General features: G+C 36.8%; 1 protein-coding gene and 1 long non-coding RNA gene across 3 annotated transcripts in view; both read left to right on the plus strand.

Annotated features, from left to right (window-relative positions):
• Positions 1 to 23,479, plus strand: part of LOC311305987 (ribonuclease inhibitor-like) — a 73,132-nt gene that overhangs the window by 962 nt on the left and 48,691 nt on the right. The window contains exons 2-4 of one of the 2 annotated variants that reach the window (XM_084434074.1): positions 943 to 1,116; positions 1,353 to 1,514; positions 2,196 to 2,645. In XM_084434074.1, the coding sequence (XP_084290200.1) occupies positions 943 to 1,116; positions 1,353 to 1,514; positions 2,196 to 2,298 (439 nt within the window). In that variant the 3' untranslated portion in view covers positions 2,299 to 2,645. Of the gene's footprint in view, positions 1 to 942; positions 1,117 to 1,352; positions 1,515 to 2,195; positions 2,646 to 23,479 lie in introns of those variants that run through there. The other variant, XM_084434073.1, reaches the window with a different exon arrangement.
• Positions 10,293 to 12,061, plus strand: LOC311306100. The gene is made up of 3 exons (XR_014630137.1): positions 10,293 to 10,395; positions 10,470 to 10,703; positions 11,654 to 12,061. It is a non-coding gene; the product is annotated as an uncharacterized lncRNA (long non-coding RNA).

Raw genomic sequence — 23,479 nt, forward strand, 5'->3', positions numbered from 1 at the left:
GCACCGGGGAAGAGCCTCGACAGGGCTTTCTTATGAGGCTTTCAGTTCTCAAGTGCCAGGGGGTCCGTGAAATAATTTACTATAACCTACTGTATTTTCCGGACTGTAAACTAAAGTCACGTTTTTATCATGAAACGCGTTGTGATTTATTCCAGAGTGACCTAGGCCTTTACAATGCATTTAACTTAGTTCACATAATCTAAATGTTGACTTTCAAAAGTAGGCGCGCCAAGAAGACTATTCGCTGTATTTTGGTTTATATATATACAGTATATACTTTTTTTTTTTCATCAATCTCTTTATTAAATTTTGAACATGAAATAAGAACTAACAAAGTTCCACTTCACATACAAAGAAGAAAAAAAAATACAAAAACATAAACACCAAGAATCAACAAAAATAAACGACAAACAACATAGTAACAATGAAGTAAAAAAACAAAAAACAAACACATTAACTAATAGCTGTGAGTGACGGTCCAAGAACTACTGCCCAGTCATTTGCAGCAAAAAACGTGGGACACTAAGTTTACTCAGGATTGTCTGGGAAGGTCAACTTCCCAACATATAAAAATAAGGGGGTATATATATATATATACTTTTTAACCACAAATGCCCGTTTTGTACCATCTCTGAGATGTGCCACGTATTACATCATCACGTTGGAAAGGTCACGCGTCACGTCATCAAAAAATGTGTTTTGGGGTTTCATGACCCTTTAAAAATGAAATGAAATGAATGTGTAAACATAAATACATCAACAATTTCAACCTTTGTTTTGTCACAGTGTTGGTAGTATATTTAAATGAACAATGTGTAGTCTTTCTCCATGTTACCTTTACCTTGATATCCCTGTTTATTTGTCAGCAAAAGTCTGCTGGATGAAGATGAACACGTTAGTTGATCATCATAGATCTGAGTCATTTTCTCTTTCTGTCTTCAGTCTGAGTTATTGCAGTATTACAGAGGAACAGAGTCTCATCCTGACTTCAGCTCTGAAATCAAACCCGTCACACCTAAGAGAGCTGGACCTGAGCGAGAATAAACTAGGAGACTCTGGAGTGAAAAACCTCAGTGATCTACTGATGAACCCACAACTCAAACTGGAGAAACTACAGTTAGTATCATTATACTGTACAGCAATTACAGTGTGACTGAAGTTTATTTATTTGAAGACAGCCGGGCTTATGTTTCATTGTTTATAGCAGTGCACTTTCTGGGTTTTTTAAACTAAAACACTTTATTCTCAATATCTCACAGTGAGTCTGAGTTCACATTATATTTGTGTAAAATTCTTCACATTCATGATTTGTTTGTAAGATAATCTCTCTTCCTCTGTTTGTGTCTTTCTAGTCTATGGGACTGTGGCATTACAGATGTTTCTTCTCTAACTCAGTCTTTGACTAACTCAAAAGCACTGCAGTTTCTAAAAGAGCTTGATCTGAGTGACAATAAGATAGGAGACTCACAGCAGCGGCTCAGAGACGAGCTACGAGACTCAAACTGTGTCCTGAGGTGAGGAAACATCACTGAGATATTAAAGAGATCTTCATTTACCTCTGATATGTGAATAAACCTTTCAAACATTCGTGAAAGGAAATTATCATTAAGCTTTATTGCAACACAGGGTTTGTGTGAGAACAAAATGTGAAGTTATTGAAATGTTTAACACAAAGGAGGAAAGAGAACAAAAGCTCACTGTCACAGCTTTATACAATGTCGTAGAAATTTTAAACTATATTAAACTAACCATGTTTCTAACATCTAACCTTATTTAACATCTAACATCTGAAAACTAGAGGACAAACGGCTTTAACTAAAGGTTTGTGTTTGAACTCAATAACATTTGTATTTGCTCCCTGTGGTTTATTCCATACGCCGTACACTCATTAGTTTCTCCTTTACAGAGACTCAATAGGAGTCGCACCGACACACACACACACACACACACACACACACACACACACACACACACACACACACACACACACACACATATGAACATGATTCATGCTTTACATCTATATTTAAAAACACAAATCTATCCAAGATCATGTATTGTCAGTAATTAATCTGATTACAGGAATTCAATTTAACTTATAAAAAAAAACAAAAAAAAAACAGTAATTGAAATATAATAATTTGCACTTTGTTTCACTGAACTCTGATTGTTTTCTCTTCTGTTCCACTTTACAGTGTAGATAAAGATGGATCACCAAACATCCCTGATAAAGGTCGATCACGAAACATCCCTGATAAAGGTCGCTCACCAGACTCTGCTAGATATGTTATATCGTAGTGTGAACGAGGTGGAAGGTGGAAGAGACTCAGACTTCACAATTAAATAAAGCAGCGTGTGTGTTAGCATGCGTTTTAGAAACGTGATATTGAATGATCAATGTTGGTTTAGGATGTATAATAATTATTTATAATAATTAATATAATAATTAATTTTTATAAATATCTATTTAGTTTTGTGTGAAATCCAAGTTGTGGAATTGGGAATATATTGTTGATTCTGATTTGTATATTTCATTGATATTTTATGTGAAGTTGTACATGTCTTATATAAAAATATATTATTTATCGATTTTTTTGTAAAATCTATGTTTTGTAATACATCTGTGACTCTGATCTGTTATATATATATATATGTGTGTGTGTGTATATATATATATATATATATATATATATATATATATATATATGTATATGTGTGTGTGTGTGTATATATATATATATATATGTGTGTGTGTATATATATATATATATATATATTTTTATATATATACATATATATATATATATATATATATATATATATTTATATATATATATATATATATATTGTTTTATATTATGTTGTGTTGTGTATTTTTTTGATGAGATATGTCCTCTATTTATCTAACAATCTTTTCTCTCTTGTGACTATTCTACATTACGTAATCAGGTGATTGTCACATGACTAACTAGCTGTTGTGTAAAAGGACTGTGAGTGTGTTTGCTACACCCTGGCTGTGTTCGAAACCGCATATTCACTGAGTAGTAGGCACTTAATTTCAGTAAGTACTTGCTTAACGAGCGCTAAAAGAGTAGGTACTATATAGCCTGATCGCGTTAAGTATGAATGCGAGCCGTACATCATCCGCCATGTTGAGGTTATCATGTGACCTACAACGTTATCACAAGCGCAACAACTTAAAAGATATGATCGACAGCTTTAATTCATCTATCTGTAAATATCCTGATATTGATGAAACTTGCACATTTTGTGGTTTTGTTGAAGAATCAAGTGCCCATTTATTTTGTGATTGTAGTTTAACCAATACATTTAGGGTTGATTTAAGTTCTTATATTTTAACCCTATAATGTGACCCACAGTTTTATCCTTAAAGATATTATTTTTTTATTATAAAGACCCCAAATCGTCATCTCTTGAATATGTTGTAAATTTCTTTATTTTATATGCAAAATGTTTCACCCACAAGCAAAAGTGGCTTAAATCTCAACATGTTTAACTCGTTTCATCCCTCAGGTTTATAAATAAACTTTTTTTTTTTTATGTATTATGATCAATTATTCAAATATTTAACCTTGTAATTGTGCTTTTCCCCGTGTATATAATCTCATACTATGATAAACGCAAACCCATGATATTTATGTTTTCTTATTTTGTTTTGTTTATTGTCATTATGATTGTTCATTGTTAAAGAACTGGAATCTTTCCCTGATCTTATATGTAACTATAAGTTATGAGTGACAGGTGCACTAACACTTCATAACATCAGTAACTCGACAGCCTAGAGCAGTTCTCCTCAGCGTGTGTAATGTCTGCACAGAGGAGACGGGCGGCTGATGATCTCACCTTTGGAGAAAACTGCTGATTTTATACTCCAAAATTGTATATATCCCTCCTTAAAAATAAAGATTACCCCAGAAAGAATTGCATTGCTAGCCCACCCCAACACTTACACACAATTATAATGATAAATGCTGACCAATACTTAATTATATTACTTTTTAAACTGAAAATTATATATTTCAGTAAAAGAGACAAAATGTCATTTGTTTTGTCATATGACATAGATATGCATTTACACACTAAATAAATGCAGTGAACACATCTCAATTTTCAGTCTAGCAATGAATTAATGCATATATTAATGAAATAATTATATTTTATTTACTGACAATAAGAAACATGAATAAATGAGTAAAAGTGACCATCACAATAAACAAATGCATGTACAAGTCAACAACACACCAAACAAAGCTTTATCCACATCTCACTGTCATCTCAACACAGCGGTTCTCATTCTGTGTGTTTATTCTGATGAATCAGCCGACCACCGTTCCCACCTTCACCTGTCTCTGCTGTCCATCATGTCCCTCAGCGCTGCAGTCAGACTCAACAACACACACTCCTGTGAGACTCAACAACACACACTCCTGTGAGAGAAGCATATAGAGCGAGTCTTTAACATGCTGAACACACACTGATGCTTTATAGAGTCTGAACTGAACCTGTGAGACTCAACAACACACACTCCTGTGCAGAGTGCGAATTACCCCACCATAATTGGGGGGTACTGCTCCTTTACTTCTTCTATGACCATCATGGTCCACTACCATATCAATCCCCACCGTGATCGCCAAGTGCAACATGTGTTGTGCAACACACATACAAGGTCTAAACATGCAACAAACTGATAATCAGTAGGCTACAGAATATCTCATTGTTATTATATATCCAAAAGAGAACTGTTTTGATCAACTCCCAAAAGTTAGAAGTTAAGTGCACTGAAATACCATTCTAATTACTAGTAAAAGTAATACCTTTACAAGAAGCCTATTGCCTATTTCATGAAATATTGATTTGGTTTATTTTAAGATTTCATAAGACCTGGAGGTAAGACCCAACCCTCTCATATACTGTATAAACAGAAACCAATTTTCCATTATAGTCTATGGTAGTCAGTGTCAAATCAACACAATTACTTTGAGATCTGTGAAACCTGAGCAATCTTTAATGTGATTAAGGAGCATACTATGAAAAACCATACTACCACAGAAGAACTACATAGCGGTAACATACAAGAATCCGATAACCTGTTAATGTCAGAACAAGCTGGGTATCATCAACACTACAGTATCCTACAAATGAGTCACATATCCACGCATGCACAAACACAGATACACTTACTTCCAGACATTGTATTTACATTATATAGCACTATATTTCTAGACCTGTCCAAATCTGACATAAGTATGTTATGTATGAGTATGTGTAAAAGGTGTATATTGTATTGTTGTCTCTAGGTCCTCATGTTTTTCTGGCCAGCTGGACTTCTCAAGTGGCTGGAGGATGCAAATGAGGTCATCAGCTGGCATTCGGGCCGTCAGATTGTCCACTACCGCTTGATAAAATTGTTGCCTATTGATTTTTCCTGCTCTGTCACCCACAATGTTCACCCCCTTAAAAACACCAGCTGACAAGCCTTGTTGTGCCTTTGCAGCAGACTTTCCACCTTGCGATTTCATGGCATTTAGAATTTCTGTTGTGTGTTTGATGTGGTGGTAACTCTGGACAATGGTTGTCTCCCGTTTTTGTAGTTTAAGTGACAGGCTCTGCAATTCAGGCAAGACATCTTTCATACAGGCTAAATCATGCACAAAGCTGGCATTGCTAAGGTATTTCAATAGTCCCAGGAACTTCTTCCTCACTTTATCAGAGTTGCCAGTATTTTCACAGTTCACTCTCAGTTTTAAAGCTGCTGGCAACCCATCTGATTGTAAATATCTCCCCTGTCCTCAGAATTTGAACATTGAGCTCATCTGCTACTTCTTGTAGCAATCGGGCCAGTTTGTGGGATTGGTTAAATAAACTGTACAATTTAGAGATGAATATTTCAAAATGATTGCAGGCAGTCAGGGATTTTATGGAGTCATGGACAGCCAATTCCAACCTGTGAGCCATACAGTGGATGGATTTTAGCTTTGGAAATTCAGAATTAAATCTAGTAATGACACCAGACTTGCACCCTGTCAAAACTGAGGCCCCATCAGTTGCAATGCTTATGAGTTTTTTTTGTAAGAAGTCATCATCTAATCCAGCTGTCTTTAGGCTTTGTCTCAATGCATCATAAATGGAACTGGCATCTGTACCCTCCTTTAATTCAACAAGATCTAAGAAGATGTTCTCAACATCCCCATCACCTGTAACATCACACCTGATAAATACTATCAAATAGGCCAGCCCAAATACTGTGCTCTCATCAACTGTCAATGAAATGTGTGAGTTTTTTTCTTTAATGTTCTTCACGACCACTCTTTTCATTTCTGTGGCAATGTGGTTCACAATTTCAGCACAAGAATGATCTGACCTATGCACATTCCCTATGACAGCACCATTAAGTTCTTGCAGAATCATGAGAGGTGGCATCTTTCTGAAAGCTAACCTTTCTTTCGCTACTGCATATGCAGTTCTGAAAGAGCTGGTTGTTTCTCGCACTAAAGCTGCATTGATTTCCAAAATGGCTTTTGGCAGGACCTCCTTTTGTTTCTGTTGTGCTATCTCAGTAGACCTCTGGTGCGAAGCACTATCTCTGTGTTTGTATATTTTTTTTTTGCAGGTACTCCCCACTGCCCCATTAACCCATTCACTAGCAAAATTCATCCCCGGACATTTACCAGACAATAGCAAAGTCTTTGCGTCTCTGCATGGCTTGCAACCAAGGCATCCATCTTTAATGTATAACCAGGGGTTACGTTCTATCCAGCCCTGCCATTGCTCTCTGGTCCAGCAGTGTGGTGTCTCTGTCCTCTCTGTCCCTCCATCTCCAATGGCCTTCAGACGTAAGTATTTGCTTATAAGACTAATGTCATTTTTGATGACACAGTAGGCCTTAAAGAGATTATCTGGAGTGAATCAACCCATAGCCCTGTTGTTTGATGTTGCAGGGTGCTGTAGGGAGGTATGAGAACAACAGAATTTGGTACAACATGGGCCTAATAGTGAAATAACAGCCAACTCTAACTCATGAGGGCAAGGAAGCTTTGTTTTAGTTTTGTTCTTCTATTCCCCCATTAGTTAGCATTAGCTAGCAGTTTACAAATTCGGTTTACATGCAGCAAATTCTCTCTTTCCTATACCTGCCCGGACAACAGGGCTATGAGTTGATTCAGTCCAGACAATCCCTTTAAGTACAGCCTAATTTCTAACTCACCTCTTGGCCACATGCTGCCTGCTCAATGTCCTGCATTCTGCCCTCATCCTGTTGTGTGCCTGCTGCCTGCTCAGCGTCCTGCACACTCTCATCTTCCTGCCGTCTCCTTTCTGCCTGCCGAATGTCCTGCACACTGTCGTCCGCCTGTTGCCTGCTGAATGTTCTGTATACTGTTGTCCTGCCGTCTCCCTGCCGAATGTCCTGCACACTGTCGTCCTCCTGCCGCCCCCCTGCCGCCTGCTGAATGTCTTGTGCAATGTCGTCCTCCAGCCATCTATCAACTGCCTGCTGTATGTCCTGCACTCTGCCCTCATCCTGTCGCCTCCCTGCGGCCTGCTCACGGCTTTCATCCTGTGCCTCTCCTGTCTGCTGGGCACCCCTTTCCTTAACACGTATTCAGTGTATAAAACCTAACCGCACCTACACTTTTAATGTAATTGTTTGTAGATCTTAGTGCTAATATTTCCTGCTTCCTCTTTTAGCACCAAAAAAGTGCCTGATGTCTGTGTGCCCTTTCCTTTTCCTCAGAGTGTCTCTGTGAATAAAATCAAATCCTAGTTTAATTTAGATAGTATTAGGGTTCTCAGATGAAACTACATTTATCGAACTAAAAATATGAAATAATAGAATGTAAAAACAATACTAACCAATTAAAAAACAAATTCAAATACTAGCATGTACTATTTAGCCTAGGCTACTTGGCTCTTTTTATGTTTCCACAGGTTTCACTGCAGTTATGTAGGCTTAGCTACATCAGACCCTCTTGTGCATAATACAAAAACAACACGGATCTGTGCCAAACTAATTTCAAAAGGGCACAATCATTTATTCAAGATAAAATGAGAATGGACAGCTAGGCTATGGAGTTCATCTCCTTGGAAATGACAACCGATTTTACCTCACCGATTTTACCAGAATTATCTGGTAACTAAAATAAGCTGTATTAAGAAATGTCCTCATCTGAAATAAAGGAAGATATCATGTACCCTAAACGAGTCATTGTCATGTATTTTACAAAGGTTAAGATGATTACGTTAATAGTGTTTTGTTTTTTTTTACAGTAAGTTTGATTTGAGTGGGAAGTATGTGGTAATTCTTTATTAATTACTTATGGGTTCCCTATATTTTCACTTTAGAATACTGTTTCAGGTTCTAAGTAATTCCTGAAGAATTATCTAATAATTATTTATTAATTACTAATAAGTTCCCTATATTTTCACATTTAGAATCCTGTTTCAGGTTATAAGTAGGCTAATTCCTGGATAATTATTTGGTAATTCTTTGTTAATTACTAATGGGTTTCCTATATTTTCACTTTAGAATACTGTTTCAGGTTCTAATTAATTCCTGAAGAATTATCTAACAATTATTTATTAATTACTAATAAGTTCCCTACATGTTCAGTTTCCCTCAGTCGTTGCCTCAAATACATGAATTTACTCAATGGCATATGCTGAGCAATACAGACACACACAGTACTGTATATACAATATAAAAACTAATCTGTGGTTAGTTAAGGCAAGGCACTTGAGTGGGGTTCCTTTCTGAAGTTGATTTCTTACAGAACACACTCACAAAACCACATAGGCCAAAACCTCTTTAACATTTATATGCATTTGTTAAAATTGTATTTTCTTCTATTAATAACATTAGTAAATAAGGAAGGTCACAACTCAATGTAGTTTTGTATGACTGTTCATTAGTTACTTCTTAGTTATTTTTCTTAGTAGATAATTAATAGTAGTTCTTCAGGAGATATGACATAATTCATTAGTTATTGATTAACTAACTGTTACTTAACACAATCATAAAATTATATTACATACTGATTAGTTAACACATCTTCCTTATAGTTAACAGTAGTAAAGAAGTAGTTAATGAAGAATTACCTATTAGTTCTTCAATAATTCCTTATTAGTTATGCAGTAAGTAAGATACAGTATTCTAAAGTGTTGCCACATAAATATGGTTTTGTGTCACTTTTGAAACATAGACCACCAAACTGTGGGGCTTCCAGTGCACAGCTTTATCCTTTATTTTTTTCCATGGTAAAACTTAAAAGGATTTCTGTTTCTGTTTTTTAATAATTTTCCTTTGAATACTGTATGTTAAACTGTACCATCAGAAACACAACATGGTGGTTGATGTGTTGCCTATGTTATTGACTTCACTGTAATGCTAAGCAATTCCAAAGAAATGAGTGGAAGTGGAAGTGAAGCAATCGGTGTCAGGTTCATGCTGCTTACAGTTCAAGATTATGTCCAGATAATGAGGGAAAAAACTTTTAGAGATTAATGGAATTGTCAGACATGTCAATTAGCCTATTATAGCCATAACACTGTATTATATGCTTGTAAGACATGAAAATTGTTATCTCATTCCTTTCTATCTATCTTTTCCGTTGTTTCCGTTGTTGGCAGTGAGAGCACTACTCATTTTGAGTCATCTGAGGAGGTTCCCACAGTTACCCAATCAAACTGCTCTCAACACTCATTTGGTAAGATGACACCTGACCTTACTGTAATTAAGCAAGTTAGCTATAAGCGTGAAAGGAATAATTATTTTATTATTTCTGTCTTTAAGACAGTGAGATGCAGAAACTGCAGGACATTCTGACCTCAGCAGATGTTCAAGGCACCAGCAAGTATCCTTCTACATCCACATCATGGTGCTTGCGCCAATCTGTAGCCCAAGATGAGTAGTGGAAAGCAAGGACCCATCACATCAACTGCTTGCTGTCCTGCAAAGTGGCTCCAGAAAATAACTGCAGCCACTGCACATCTCCTGCCGTCATTCGCTGCAGAGACTGCATGCCCCAAGAGTGGCTGTGTATGGATTGTGACGTACACATACACAAAAAACTCACCCTCCATAACAGGGAGTCCTGCATTGAGGGAATTTACAAGCCCATTGAGCTAACAGTGTGCTGTGTACAAAAAGATGGCAAATATTCACTGGGCAATCAAGGTAGTGTTCTGAACCTTTTTGGCAAAGTGATTAAAGTTTTATTATCTTAATTGGACATATTTTTTATGCTTTCTCACTAATTATTTAACTTCTCTTTTCAGTGTGTTTATTGCCTACAGTGAGACCTGTCCAGTTATGTACTTGCGACCCTTCAAACGTCACAGAATCTGCTGGCAGAGCAATCATTTTGGTTTGCATAAATGGTATGAAGTATGGTTTATATTTGTATTTATTCTTGTCCCTTTGTGTGTTACAATGTTCTACTTTTTGATTTTAGGTCGGTATGATTTGCACTTGCCAAACTTGCTGTGCAGATTATGTCTGGCACATTGGACACCTGACATGAGCGACCTAATCAGCAGTGGGTATTGGCCAGCATCTGTGAATGCTGACACGCTGTTTTCCATAGATGTCTTCAGCTCATTTGAAGAAATGAAAACTGTTGCACCAGGTTTATCTAGACAAGGTTTTTTTGCGGATGTTGGAGAGGAGGACCTGTCTCTTTGGAAGGGTGAGATCAGTGTAGATCAAAGTTGCCTCAAGTAGAGATGAGAGAATATTTGTGTAGCTATTTCATTTTACTCTTTACAAATCGAATGTACAGGCTGGGAAAACACATGGAGACGTATTCCAAAGAAGCTTCATGGAATACACATTCTGCCAGTGCCAGTGTGAGAAAATGGCCAGTGTAGAGCACTTCACCTGCCCGGCATGTACACCCAACATGCTTGCTCTTTGTGCAGATGGCAACAGAAAAGTGTACCGATTTCGGCAGTCAAAAGGGTTAGTTGTTTTACACTTGTAGTTGTTTTACTTAATGTAAAATTAACAGAACATATAATGTCTGACACTGAACATATATTTTTTCTTATTCTATCAAGGTCAGAGGAACCCTATTTTGATGGCACCTTCATTGCCAAGGACACTGATGTACACCATTTTGTCGATGAGATCAGGAGTAAAATCAAAAGTGTTAGTAAAATAAGTTGTTTTTTTGCACCTTTGATTTATATCCAAAATTTTATTAAAAAGATAATTTATCCCTAGTTGGTGTAAGCTTATATCATACACTTAGTTTGTTACTAGCACTTTGAGCATGGTGCACTCTTCCAAACAATCTTGTGTTGAGGTTTAAATTAGATAATGGTAAGTGTGGTGGCATCCAAAGTGGCTAGTTTAGTCATTCATTATGTAATAGCAGATCTCTGCAAGAGATAGTGACTATGCATGCAGTTTGTCACCCTGCCTTTCAACTAGTTTGTGTAGCTAGAGTAGAGAAAGTAGAAGATGCATTTTCTGAAGCTCCTCTTTAGTAGTAGTTTGAAAGTAAACCTTTATTGTCACCGATCATTACAAAGATGCCAGTTGGTGTGATGTAACCTGACTCATCCTGATGGATGAAGTAACTAGTTAGAAAAAATAGCAACTTTCAGTTTTAACCAGAATTATTGCGTCATGCAGACTGCCGGCAAAGGGATCTGTGGAGCCAGTCAGTGGTCTGCTGCACGCAAAACAGCCAGAAGAGCAAGCAAACTGGATGAAGAGGGCCTTGAGGTGGTTGTTTGCAGACATGGAGTGCTACTCAAGGCTCTTAACATGTACAGGGGGGAAATATTTGCTTATCCGCTGTACCTGCAGAAGGAGCTCCAAGCAGCCACAAACGGACAGTTCTATTGCACAGATATTGCTTGCAAGTATTGGCCTTACCTTGAGAAGTTGGCCGTCTCCATGTTGGAACTCAGACCTTTACTGCAGGTGAGATCATTCCTTTCTGTCATGCATGCCAAGGCTCATTCAACCAAGTGTGAGGTACTGCATATTCTTTATCATTCCATTTAAAAAAAAATAGTTTTGTATTACTTTTATAATACACTGTATATGACTATAATTTAAGTGCCATGCTGATTTGTAAGATAATCTGGAGTGGCAAAAATCAGGAAGGTGCTGGCACAACTGCAGGGGAGGAGGTGGATATGGTAAACAGCTACTTGTCTCGTTGTGCCCTCACAACTTAGCCTGGATGCCAGCCGAACTTAGCCCCGCCCACAAAATTTTTAGGTCGGGAAGTTCGGTCTGGACTCGCTCCGTTGAGGAGCTATTATGCCCGAACAAAAATTGTTCGGACCAATCAAATTGTCAGGGCGGGCTTTATACGATGATGGACAGATGAGCAACGTAACGTAATCATCCACGTCACCAACGAGCGCTTGGGTTGAATTCGTTTACAACAAAGATGACTGCCGCTGGAGAATTGTTATTTCACGAGTTCACACTTACAAATAAGTCAGATAGAATAAATGCATATTTGACGTGCTGTCTGAGGAGAGGTTCCTGGCTTGGTATTCGGCCCGAACCCAAAGTACTCCCCCCGTATTCCAGGCTGTGGAAGAACAAGCCAAGAGTGAGTGGAGGGATGCTGAAAACTGTCAAGGAATGTTAGGTGAGTTGACTGAGTGAATAAATATTATGCTTCCTCTCATGCTGATAGTGTAGAACATAGACGGTCATTGTTTGATGACAAGTTGATTGGATTGATTATTTGAACTACTCTCGAACTTTGTTTATAAAACATTATGTGTAGATTCCACCATCGCGACTGTTATAGATGATATCGACAGCGGATTCATTTTAAAAGAGGAACAGAGAACCGCGATCAAGGCATTTGTAGATCGGAAACATGAATGAAAAACATACGTCACTTACTCCGTTGCTCTGATTGGTTGTAGGCAGAGTCGTTGACTATCCAATTGAGTGCAGAGGCATTTTCTGGTTCGGTTGAAACACGCCCCATAATCAAAACTCAATGGAACAGTATCAGACTCACATTCTAACTAGAATCTGAGTATGACGACATCAGGCTACTCACAACTAAGTACATGACAAAATCTGGTAATTATTGCTCATTTATATTATTTTAGGAAACCTGTCTTTTATGTATTTTTATTCTAACTGTCTAATACTTTGTACTGAGATTACAAATATTGTATAATATAGCAAATATACAGCTGTAAATATTCTAATATACAGTAGGCTACATTAATAAAACTGCATTACATCTCTCTTAAATTAAAAATCAGTTGTCAATGCGTGAATGAACTGCAATACCATGAGCATTAATGGGACTTTCCTCCATCACATCATTTTGTTGTTTAAAGCCAGGAATGATATGCTGCTATTGGGTGGAACCGACGGAAGTGGGAAGGCCTTCATCTTGCACTATCCAGCAGATACATCAAGGTATTATGTTATGTCTGAGTTATGTATACAAAGCTTTTCTCAATTTTCCTCACTTTTTAAGATTGCAAAGTCAAAAATCTTTCTTTTTTTTACACCAGACTTTGAAAAAGGCTGAGGCTGAATCTCAGAAACTGGAGGATTTGAGCAGTGAACTGGGGTGTCCTGAGAACATCGTGCATCAGTGGGTACATGATGTCAGACAATGGGCTACTGACGGTACAGTATTTTATGGACATTCTTCGAAGTAGTTTACTAATACTGCAATTGTATAAGTGAGAATCTTTGCCATGCATAAGGATTAAGTAAGGGGGCGTTGTCCTGTTTTTATTTGATATAAACTGTCAAAAGTGCAGCTTCAAGAGGAAAAGATCATTGTGATGAGGGAGATGAGACAGCACTGCACCTATCTCAGAGAGCTGTCTGGAAACATTAGGACAGTGATATCAGAAATGTCTTCTGGCAGAAACAGTGGTAAGATGCTAACTTTTATTACATTCTTGCTGTAATGCTTTTGGGCATCCTATAAAACCCCACTCATTTTGAGATCCTCAAGTGTTACATTATGGATTCCTTGTGGCTGGATCTAAATGGTCTGTAGTTCTTTAGTAAAGTCAGTTAATGAATAGCTCAACAACAATGGAAGTATTGTCATGCCTCGCTTTTAATTTTTCCTTCTAGGCAGTTTAAGTGAAGAGGGTCATCGCGGGCTCCTGTGTCTTCTTCAGAAAAGGCTTGCAGATGTAGAGGAGAAGTTCCAAGTCGTTTGCTCAAGTTACAGCCTGGCTTTAGGACCAAATGCTGCTTCTCTGCTGGAGGATGGGCCCGAGGAGATACCAGAGGACCATGAAGAAGTTGATTTTGAGAGTTCAGATGACAGTGATTTTGAGGCAGTGTAAATGAGTGCTTAACTGGTCGGATGCATTTAGACTGCGTGCGTGTCAATTATGACTGGACTGCAGGTGTGTTTCAAGGAAAACAAAAAAACTTTTTGAAGTGCGAATGACAACAGCCTCTTGCAGTTGTGACTTTCCCAAGCTTTGCCCATCTCATCTTGTCAACATAATGACCTTTACTGTACAAAAATGTTACACTTACATTAATGCAATAGTTTGATTGTTTTATTCACAGTGATTGTGGATACTTTTTGAATGAACTATTTACTGTACATGTCACTACATTAAATACTTTACAGAAATGACTGATCAATACCCATAGTTGAGTCATTAGTGTAGTATTTCCTGTTGTTATTGCTGCTGTTATCTTGCCAAGAAAAGGAACTAATTTACCATGGCATTACTTGAGGTAACTATAAAAATATGTTGTACATGCATGCAAACTAGTTCATGCTGAGCTGTTGTTTTGATTTGTCTTCTTGAAAATAAGATGTTAAATTACTGATTTTTCATTTTCATCTTAACATTGTATGCCAGTTGTTCACAGGGTATATTACACAGGGTGTGTAATCGCACAAAATAAAAATTTTACATGCTAATTGTCAAGTAGGTATATAGTTATGTGTTGTATTAATTAGTAAATACTAAATTATAGCCATAAATAAGATAAGTTTTTCATTATCCTGCTGAATAACTTTGCTCTGGATACAAGAATTAACACTAGACAACTGGTGTTGTAAATATCAGCTTACAATTATAGGCTATTTTCTTAAATATATGTATGTATAAAATGGTAGACATGAATTAATGTATGAATGTCCTTGTATCACATATCACTTTGTTCTTTAGGCCTACATAAAAAATTTAAAAAGTGCTAATGTAAATAATGTTATTTTTATCATTATTTTCTGTATAAAAACATAAGTTGAAAATATTTAGCATAAAGAAACCGAATAGAATAGGCTCATTGGAGACTCTAAAATTGCCCTAGGTGTGAATGGGAGTGTGAGTGGTTGTGTGATGGACTGGTGACCAGTCCAGAGTGTACCCTGCCTCTCCAAAATGTCAGCGAAAACGCCCCTAGCATCTAGTGCCTGGATTTCAACATGAAAACACAAATTTTAATAAAGGATGACATATTTTTAAATTATTTGTTGGCAATATCAGTTATTCATATTTCTTTGCCTAACACATTTTTTTTTTTTTTTTTACTTCCGTTTCTGTGGTCAGGCTACGCGCCTGCGCCATTACGGTTACCTTAGCAACTAGTCTGAATCTCCCAAACAAGCAATTTTGGCTAATAATAATAACCATAAGACGATGTTTTTGGGCTGAATTAATACAACACGTATTGTGCTTTTGCAGTAGCATGTCTGTTAGGAAGTTACTTTATACTATAGTTCTTTTTGAAACCCTACTTACTCACAACCCTAGTTTGCCAACCAGAAGAACTACATATTTAACGGGCTGTCTATCACGTTGTAATCTGCTGCAGCAGGGAATTGTAATTTTGTTTTTGTAAATTACTAAAACATGTAAATGGATGTCTGGACTATAAAACTGAGAGTGCACTCATGGGTATGGGTGGATGTGAAACACAGTAGTTTGGTCAAATTTTTAATTATAAATAATAACTAGGTGAGATTCAGTTTTTACAATTTTTGGTGATGTCCCCTATTGGTGATCGCACCAAACGGTAGCCCTCATGATGGAAGAGTTCAAGAGCTTTATATAACAGTTGGTTTCATCATTGTAGCCCATTCAGTTGCTGAATTATAAGACTCACAACATGCATCAATGTCAAAGTTCAGAGGTCAATATTTCAAAGCAGGAGCCAGGTACAGCCTTCATATTGCAATGCTGTTACTCGGCTGATCAACACCTTTCCAGTGATGTGTTTGGTTTAATCATAATAATGAAATACGACAAAATAAAAGAATTCACTCTGCCCACTCAGCGCTTTTGTCATGCATGCATTTCAAAGACACATGAAGTGGTCTAATGTATAAATGTTCATTAAAATGTATTTGTTGGACACAGTAGCCAAATTCATTAATGAAATGTTTATTTTGACTTATTTGAATCACAGATGTCACTGTGGGCCTCTTGGAACGTTTCTTTTTCGCAAACCCTAACCTAATAAAAGAGTGTTTCAGAGTGACCTGATTTAATATGAATTAAAATACAGAGGTGAGTTACATTAAAAATCATTACAGATATCCAGTGTCCATCCTCCCATCCCATACTTTTATAGTTCATAATTAAGTGTTTTTATTCTGTGGTCATATGGCTGAGTGGCTACATAGACATTTGTCATCTAATTTACCTTACATATGTAATTTTATTACACTTCCCATTGCAAGAGCAATACAGTAATTAGATTTACTAATTACTTTTGAGTTACTTTGAAATCTCACACCAGCCTATACCACAAGCAGAGCAAGATACCAAATCATGAGGTCTGATTCAAGGTGTTTCACAAAAAAAACATATTAAAACCTGGTCCTTGATCAAAAGACACCTCAGCTCTCATGATATCTTTCAAAAGTCCAGTGCTCATGTAACTGAAGTAAAGATAATTTGATTACAATAGTAACTGTAATGTGATTTCTAAGATTATAAATGTAATCCTGTACATTACCTTGTTAAAGAAAGACATCTGTTTGCATCTTAGTAAAAGTAATCTACACACTGTTGGTAATAACAGTGCCATCTGAAGAGGAAGGGGAATCCAGGGACAGCTCCATCCAGGACAAAGTAAAGTCACAAACTGTATGTCATAATGACACGACACATACAATGCTTTATGAGGTCACTGACACACTTTTAAAACCATTTTTATTGAACAAAACTTCACAATGTGATTGGTAGGACTTGCAACAGTTCACATTATTTTTAATTATGGTACGATTACTCAACACATTATGTAATGTAGTTTTACATATATTTAAAACATTTATTTGTTATTTCCCAAATTTGTCAATCTTTATGTAAAAAAGCTTTGTATAGTTGTATAACAGGTTGCCATTTAGAATCATGGTGCTGTATGCAAAGGCATTTCCATTGTTTGACAGATGAAATGTGTAGGCAAAATATGTGATCAATTAATTAGTGTGTATGATTGATATGTTTCAATAGCCTAACACTGACAGGACATCATGTGTTATTCATAGGAGAGACAGTATGGTTTCTGCAGTATATAGAGAAAAGTTAAGGATCAAAAGCTACGAATGTTTTTTTATTTTATTTTTATAAAACTATTCTCTGAATAAATTCCCATTTATATTTTATGTTGTCTTGGATGCTCATATATAATGAAGTGTACAATTCAATAAATAGTGTGTCTGAAAATAAAGAACAAATTCATTCCTCAATGTTTTATTGATGAAAGCACAGTAAACAATGACAAATCATAACTAAACTCGCACAAAACTGACAATAATTGGAGTGTAAAACATGAAAGTATTAATACCCAATATAAAGTGCAAAATGAAATACACCTGAAAGAGGCAATGAAAGGGTCCAGTCGCAAGAAGCGTTTATGTTCACAACAGTAAGAAAGAAAGAAAGAAAGAAAGAAAGAAAGAAAGAAAGAAAGAAAGAAAGAAAGAAAGCAAGCACCTTCTTGGGCACCTGATGGGAGCACTAACAAGTGTCCATATCCGCCACCCACTCCAATGGCCACTTCTTTCCACTGTAACACAATAAGGAAATATGCAATTAGATGTTTTGGTTCTGCACATGAACTGTAGACACAAAGACACACATTAAAGCTCCTGTAGCTGTTTTCCAATAGCTGTGTTTTAGTGGGGTTTCATTACATCACAGTAGGCTAATGTTAGTCAACTACAATGCAAGGAAAGCCTTAATTATTATTTTAAGACAAGAAAATCCTATAATCTGTTATGTTTCTGACATGAATCACTGTTTGGTGTGCACAATACTCCAAAGTGTTTTACATTTTTTGGTAGGTTTATCTTCACTTGTTTTTTTCTTAGTAACTCAAAAATGAGGAATGTGAAGTCCACATTTTACTGTGAGACAACATATGTGACAAATGAAGATCACAAGCTGACATTAAATATATTGATCCAGTTATTAAGCAAGGCAGTAATGTTGTAACATACAATTTCTGTATCTCTGTATTGTAGATTTATGAGAATGAGGTCCTAAAATGAAAAATGTCATGATTACATTACTTTTGAGAAACTTAATTAAAAATGAACTCCAATGTAACTACAGATAAGCCATCCGCAAGGTAACAGTGGAATTCAAAGTTTTGAGTCTTAAATTGCGTTAGCCTTAAGGCAACGGGTCATGTCTCCTTTGCTTCTCTCTTGAACCTCCAAATATATATATATATATAGACTTCACATAATGCAGGCCGTGTAGTTTGGGCATAACATCTTAATCAAGAAAAAAAAAAGTGTCTTAGTAAGGTGTTGGGCCACCAAGAGCCCAAAAAATGTACATTCACAAAGCTTAACACTACAATAAACAAGCCATTATACAATTATTACAGTGATAAGTGGTTATTAAGCTAGCATGGGTTGTACTTAGTTACAGTTTTCATATTGTAGTTATTATGGAACAGAAGTTGTATTGAACACTGGTAATTTACTGTAATCAACACAAACTTTAGGGTTGGGCAGTTGTGATAAATATATTGGCAAACAAACACAAGTTAAATCCATGAATTCAAATGAATCTCTATTGTGCTGCCTGGGAGTTGTTAATCGCTTTCTCATAGCAGACTAACATGTTTTTGACTGTGAAAACCAAAACCCCAAAAAATTTATGTTACTTTCTGACTATGTATGCTATTATGTTGCCAGATTGCCAGAAGACTGTAGCTATAGGTTATGCAGCTTATACTAATCAATTTTGTGGCATTCAGACCACACTCCTATTCAGAAAGCTGGACAAGCAGTACATCAACACACCTTTCCTTTTATTTGGCCGCACAGTAGTGGGAGCAGGACAGCCTCCTTCCACACCTTCATCTGTCAAATAAAGTAATAACAACAATTTCGATTAGTTGTTCAGCCCTACTGTTAAATAAACAAATGCACATATGCATTTGGACATCGGCCAAACCTAATAGGCCACAGCCACTTACAAATGCAAATACAGCCTTCATGAAGACTCACAACAATTAATATCAATCCCAATGTATGGATTTACACACAGTACATCAACACACCTTTCCTTTTATTTGGCCGCACAGTAGTGGGAGCAGGACAGCCTCCTTCCACACCTTCATCTGTTAAATACAGGGAAACATTTAAAATATTTAAGCACAATTTACAATGAAGACTGGGCTTTATTTGTCAAAATGTCTTTCCATGAACAACTAAAACTTTATTTCAGGAATTGAAGGCAGCACACGGTGAGCACTTGATACATAAATGATGCATTATAGGTGAATTATTCCTTTAAGGATAACCAGGTTCTGCCATTAGCAGGCTAAAGCCGCTGAAGGACTTGTACAATCAGTTTGGAATAATGTCATCACAGTGAAGAAATCACAGCTGAAAATAGCCTATCATTCCACAACTTTATAACCTTGAATAGACAGTTGATCTTGCAAATCAATTTCCATCAAAGTGTCTATGGGAATTAGGGTTGCACGAAATTGACAAAATGTGATATTGGAATATTGATCAGGAATATTGTGATAACGATATTAATTTAGATATTCTTAAACATATGTAAAAACACAAAAGGTGATTGGCCCCATTTCTGATATTTTTCGCCTCCGATCTCCATTTTTTCGTTGTCTCCCAGAGCCACGCTCATCATGTGGTGTTCTATAGGGCATGTTGCCCTGTCACGTGCATGTGACAGGGCAACTGGCCAATGAAACAATTACTCTAAATCCATTACAACTAAGCCACACAGTCAACGGACGCATCTCTCCACAAAATAAACGAAATATTGCATACTTTCTGCAACATTTTCATATGATATTGCACAACGTGATATTGCAATAATGATAGTGAGTCAATATATTGTGCACCACGAAGAGGAAGACACCGAAACACCCAAACAATGTCCTAAAATATGGGCAAACACAGGCATTATTGAAGTAATGAAACAGCAGCAGTTCATGGAATTTGATGAGAGGTTCTAATCATATAATCTTTTTAAAATGTATATACAGTGGTGGCCAAAATCATTAGAACGGTTAGATTTTTTAATGTTTTAAAAGAAGACTTCCGGTCTCCAAGCTCCAAGGCTTTATTTGATCCAAAATACAGCAAAAAACAGTAATATTGTGAAATATTTTTACAATAAAAAAAAAACTGTTTTCTATTTGATTATATTTTTAAACGTAATTCATTTCTGTGATCAAAGCTGCATTTTCAGCATCATTACTCCAGTCTTCTGTGTCACATGATACTTCAGAAATCATTCTAATATGATGATTTGATGCTCAAGAAACATTTATATATATATATATATGCATTTGGCAGAAGCTTTTATCCTAAGCAACTTACAGTGCATTTACAGGGACAATCCCCCTGGAGCCCCTGGAGTAAAGTACCTTCACTGCCTTGCTCACGGACACACTGTGTAATTTATTATTATTATTAATGTTAAAAAAAGTTGTGTATTTTTTTTTTTAGGATTATAATAATAATAAATATTTCTGGACTCTGAATTTGTTTACAGTTTCACATTACACAAAGTAAGAGTATGGTTTTGTGGGGCTTACAACTTATTTATAATACTCTTCATATAGCTCCTTTTTTACCTTTTTCAAGAGAAACTGGGGAGGCTGCTGAAGGTCCTTCTGGGGAGTGGGGTCTTTTCCCCAGGTTCTGGGATAGCTGCTGTGGTTGTACTGAGGGTGCTAAAAGGGACACTGACTGTCCAATTGGGGACTTCGGTGGTCCAATAAGTGCTGCTGGGGGTCCCGTTGGAGCTGTTGGGGGATTAAGCAGGGCAGCAGAGGGAAAGATTTTTAGTGAATAATGACTTAAAGTTCAGTTTTGTTTGTCTACTATATGATAGAGTGGCACAATTACTTGTTAAAAGATTGTGATCTCGATTCAAACACCCACGTGATCTTATTTCTAAATGACAATGATTCTGAGCAGTTGCCATGTATCGGTATGAACATATATGCTCTATATAAATGATGTATGAACATATATGCTCTGATAATATAGTGTATAGGTTATATGCTGTTATAAAATAAATACATTTTCTGTATTCAGATATAACTTTTTTTTCTTTTTTTTTTTGTAGGCCTACAAATAAAATGACAAAATGTAGATGTTAAAAGACATTTATATTAAATGTAATATTACAAAACAACACATTAATGAATTGAACCAATTTGGAATTATTAAACAACTCACAAAAATATTGACATAAACACAAAAAATATTACAAGACCTCGTACTCAACAGAACAGATATTACTTTACCCTCTGAGAGGAGGTCAGATAAATAAAATAGGTTTGAAAGCAGTGAGGCTTGTCTTAAGTGAGCCCACACTATGGATACGAGGCCTCCACACAAGATAACGTCCTTTAGAAACTGTGTATACTGATTCTGAAACTCTTTAACTGCATTCTCCTCACGACTGTTAAAATAACAACAAACATCTTCACAGAAAGTGCTCTCCTTGCTTTCACTGTTCCAGACAGTGACTGACACCATGTATTGCTAGCACTTCTCTTACTGCTTTCTCTCGAGACAAAGTGCTTGTTGTATTCCTCATTTGTAAGTCGCTCTGGATAAAAGTGTCTGCTAAATTAATAAATGTAAACGTAAATGCGCTCACCTAAACAGCAGTTCGCCAGGTAGAGGAGAATGGAGAAAGACTTTATTTGCAAACTAAATAAATTAACTGTCAATTCAAGTTATAAATACTATCACGTGATTTAATTTATGGTAAGAATAACAATAATTCAACAAACGCTGATGCGGTTTCTCCACACTGGGACACCCTTCTGGCTCAGCCACTGGTGCAGATTCTCCCACAATGACATGAAACTCTTTACAATAACTCCTAACTTAACCAGAAATAAGAGTGTGTTGTAGACATTTACGTTTGCATGTGTTCTGCATACATCCATACACTGGTGTGTGTTAGACTATGTGATTATGACACAGTGCTCATCATTTCCAGGATCTGAGTTCACCTTGTCAGAGTAGCCATAATGATTGAGCACCTGTGGTCACCAACATCTGGACCCAGAGGTCAATGTGCAGCTAGAGTTAGGGTCAGGGTCGGGTTAGGGTCAGGGTTAGGGAGAGGTACTGGTCCACCACATCCAGATGCTGATAGCACCTCTGCTTCATACCATGAGCATGCATAAACATGAACAAACATAGATAGACAAACTCATCAACACTCTTGACTTGTGTTACTGTCCCTTGAATGTGGTTTAAGCTTTCCCTCACAATCAGATTTAATGTGTGGGCAAAGCATGGCAAGTGCTTCCATTCAGCTTTCCGGAAAGCTGCTTTCATGTTGCTGGCACTGTCAGTCACACAAGCAACCACTTTGTTTGAGATTCCCACTCTTCACATATCTTTTTAAGTTCGGCTGCCAGGTTGTCAGCAGTGTGTCGGTCAGTGAATGAAAAGCAGTCAAGAAGAGGTGATGAAAGAGTAAAATGTTCATCGATAAAATGACAAGTGACTGCCATAAAACTTGTAGTTGTCCGAGACGTCCAGGTATCAGTCGTCAGACACACAGCAGAGGCATTGCTGACTTTCACCTTCACCTCTTCTTTAATTCTGCTGTAGAGCTGTGGCATCAGAGTATTTGATATAGTCTTTCGGTTCGGTAAAATATATGATGGATTAATTGCCTTCTAGAATCTTCTAAATCCAGTGTCACTGATGAATGAAAAAGGTTGAAAATCCAGTGCAATCATTTTAGATAACTCCTCATCCACTTTGCTTTGTTTGACAGGGCCAATTGGTGTTCTCACAAAGCTTGTATCTAACTCTGTCTGGTCCTTTGGACACTGGAGCCAGATGAGGACGCAGTAGAGGCCGTAACAGAGGAGACAGCAGCCGTAGAAGCACGACTACCTCAGGCTTATAAAAAAAAAGAAAAAAACTGAACTTCCGACATTGTCTATTTACTGTGTTTTCTGCCAAGTGCAACACAGTCAGTGACACACTGGGATAGA

The sequence above is a fragment of the Rutilus rutilus genome (genome assembly GCF_951802725.1).
Source record: "Rutilus rutilus genome assembly, chromosome: 1".
Taxonomy (NCBI): Eukaryota; Metazoa; Chordata; class Actinopteri; order Cypriniformes; family Leuciscidae; genus Rutilus; species Rutilus rutilus.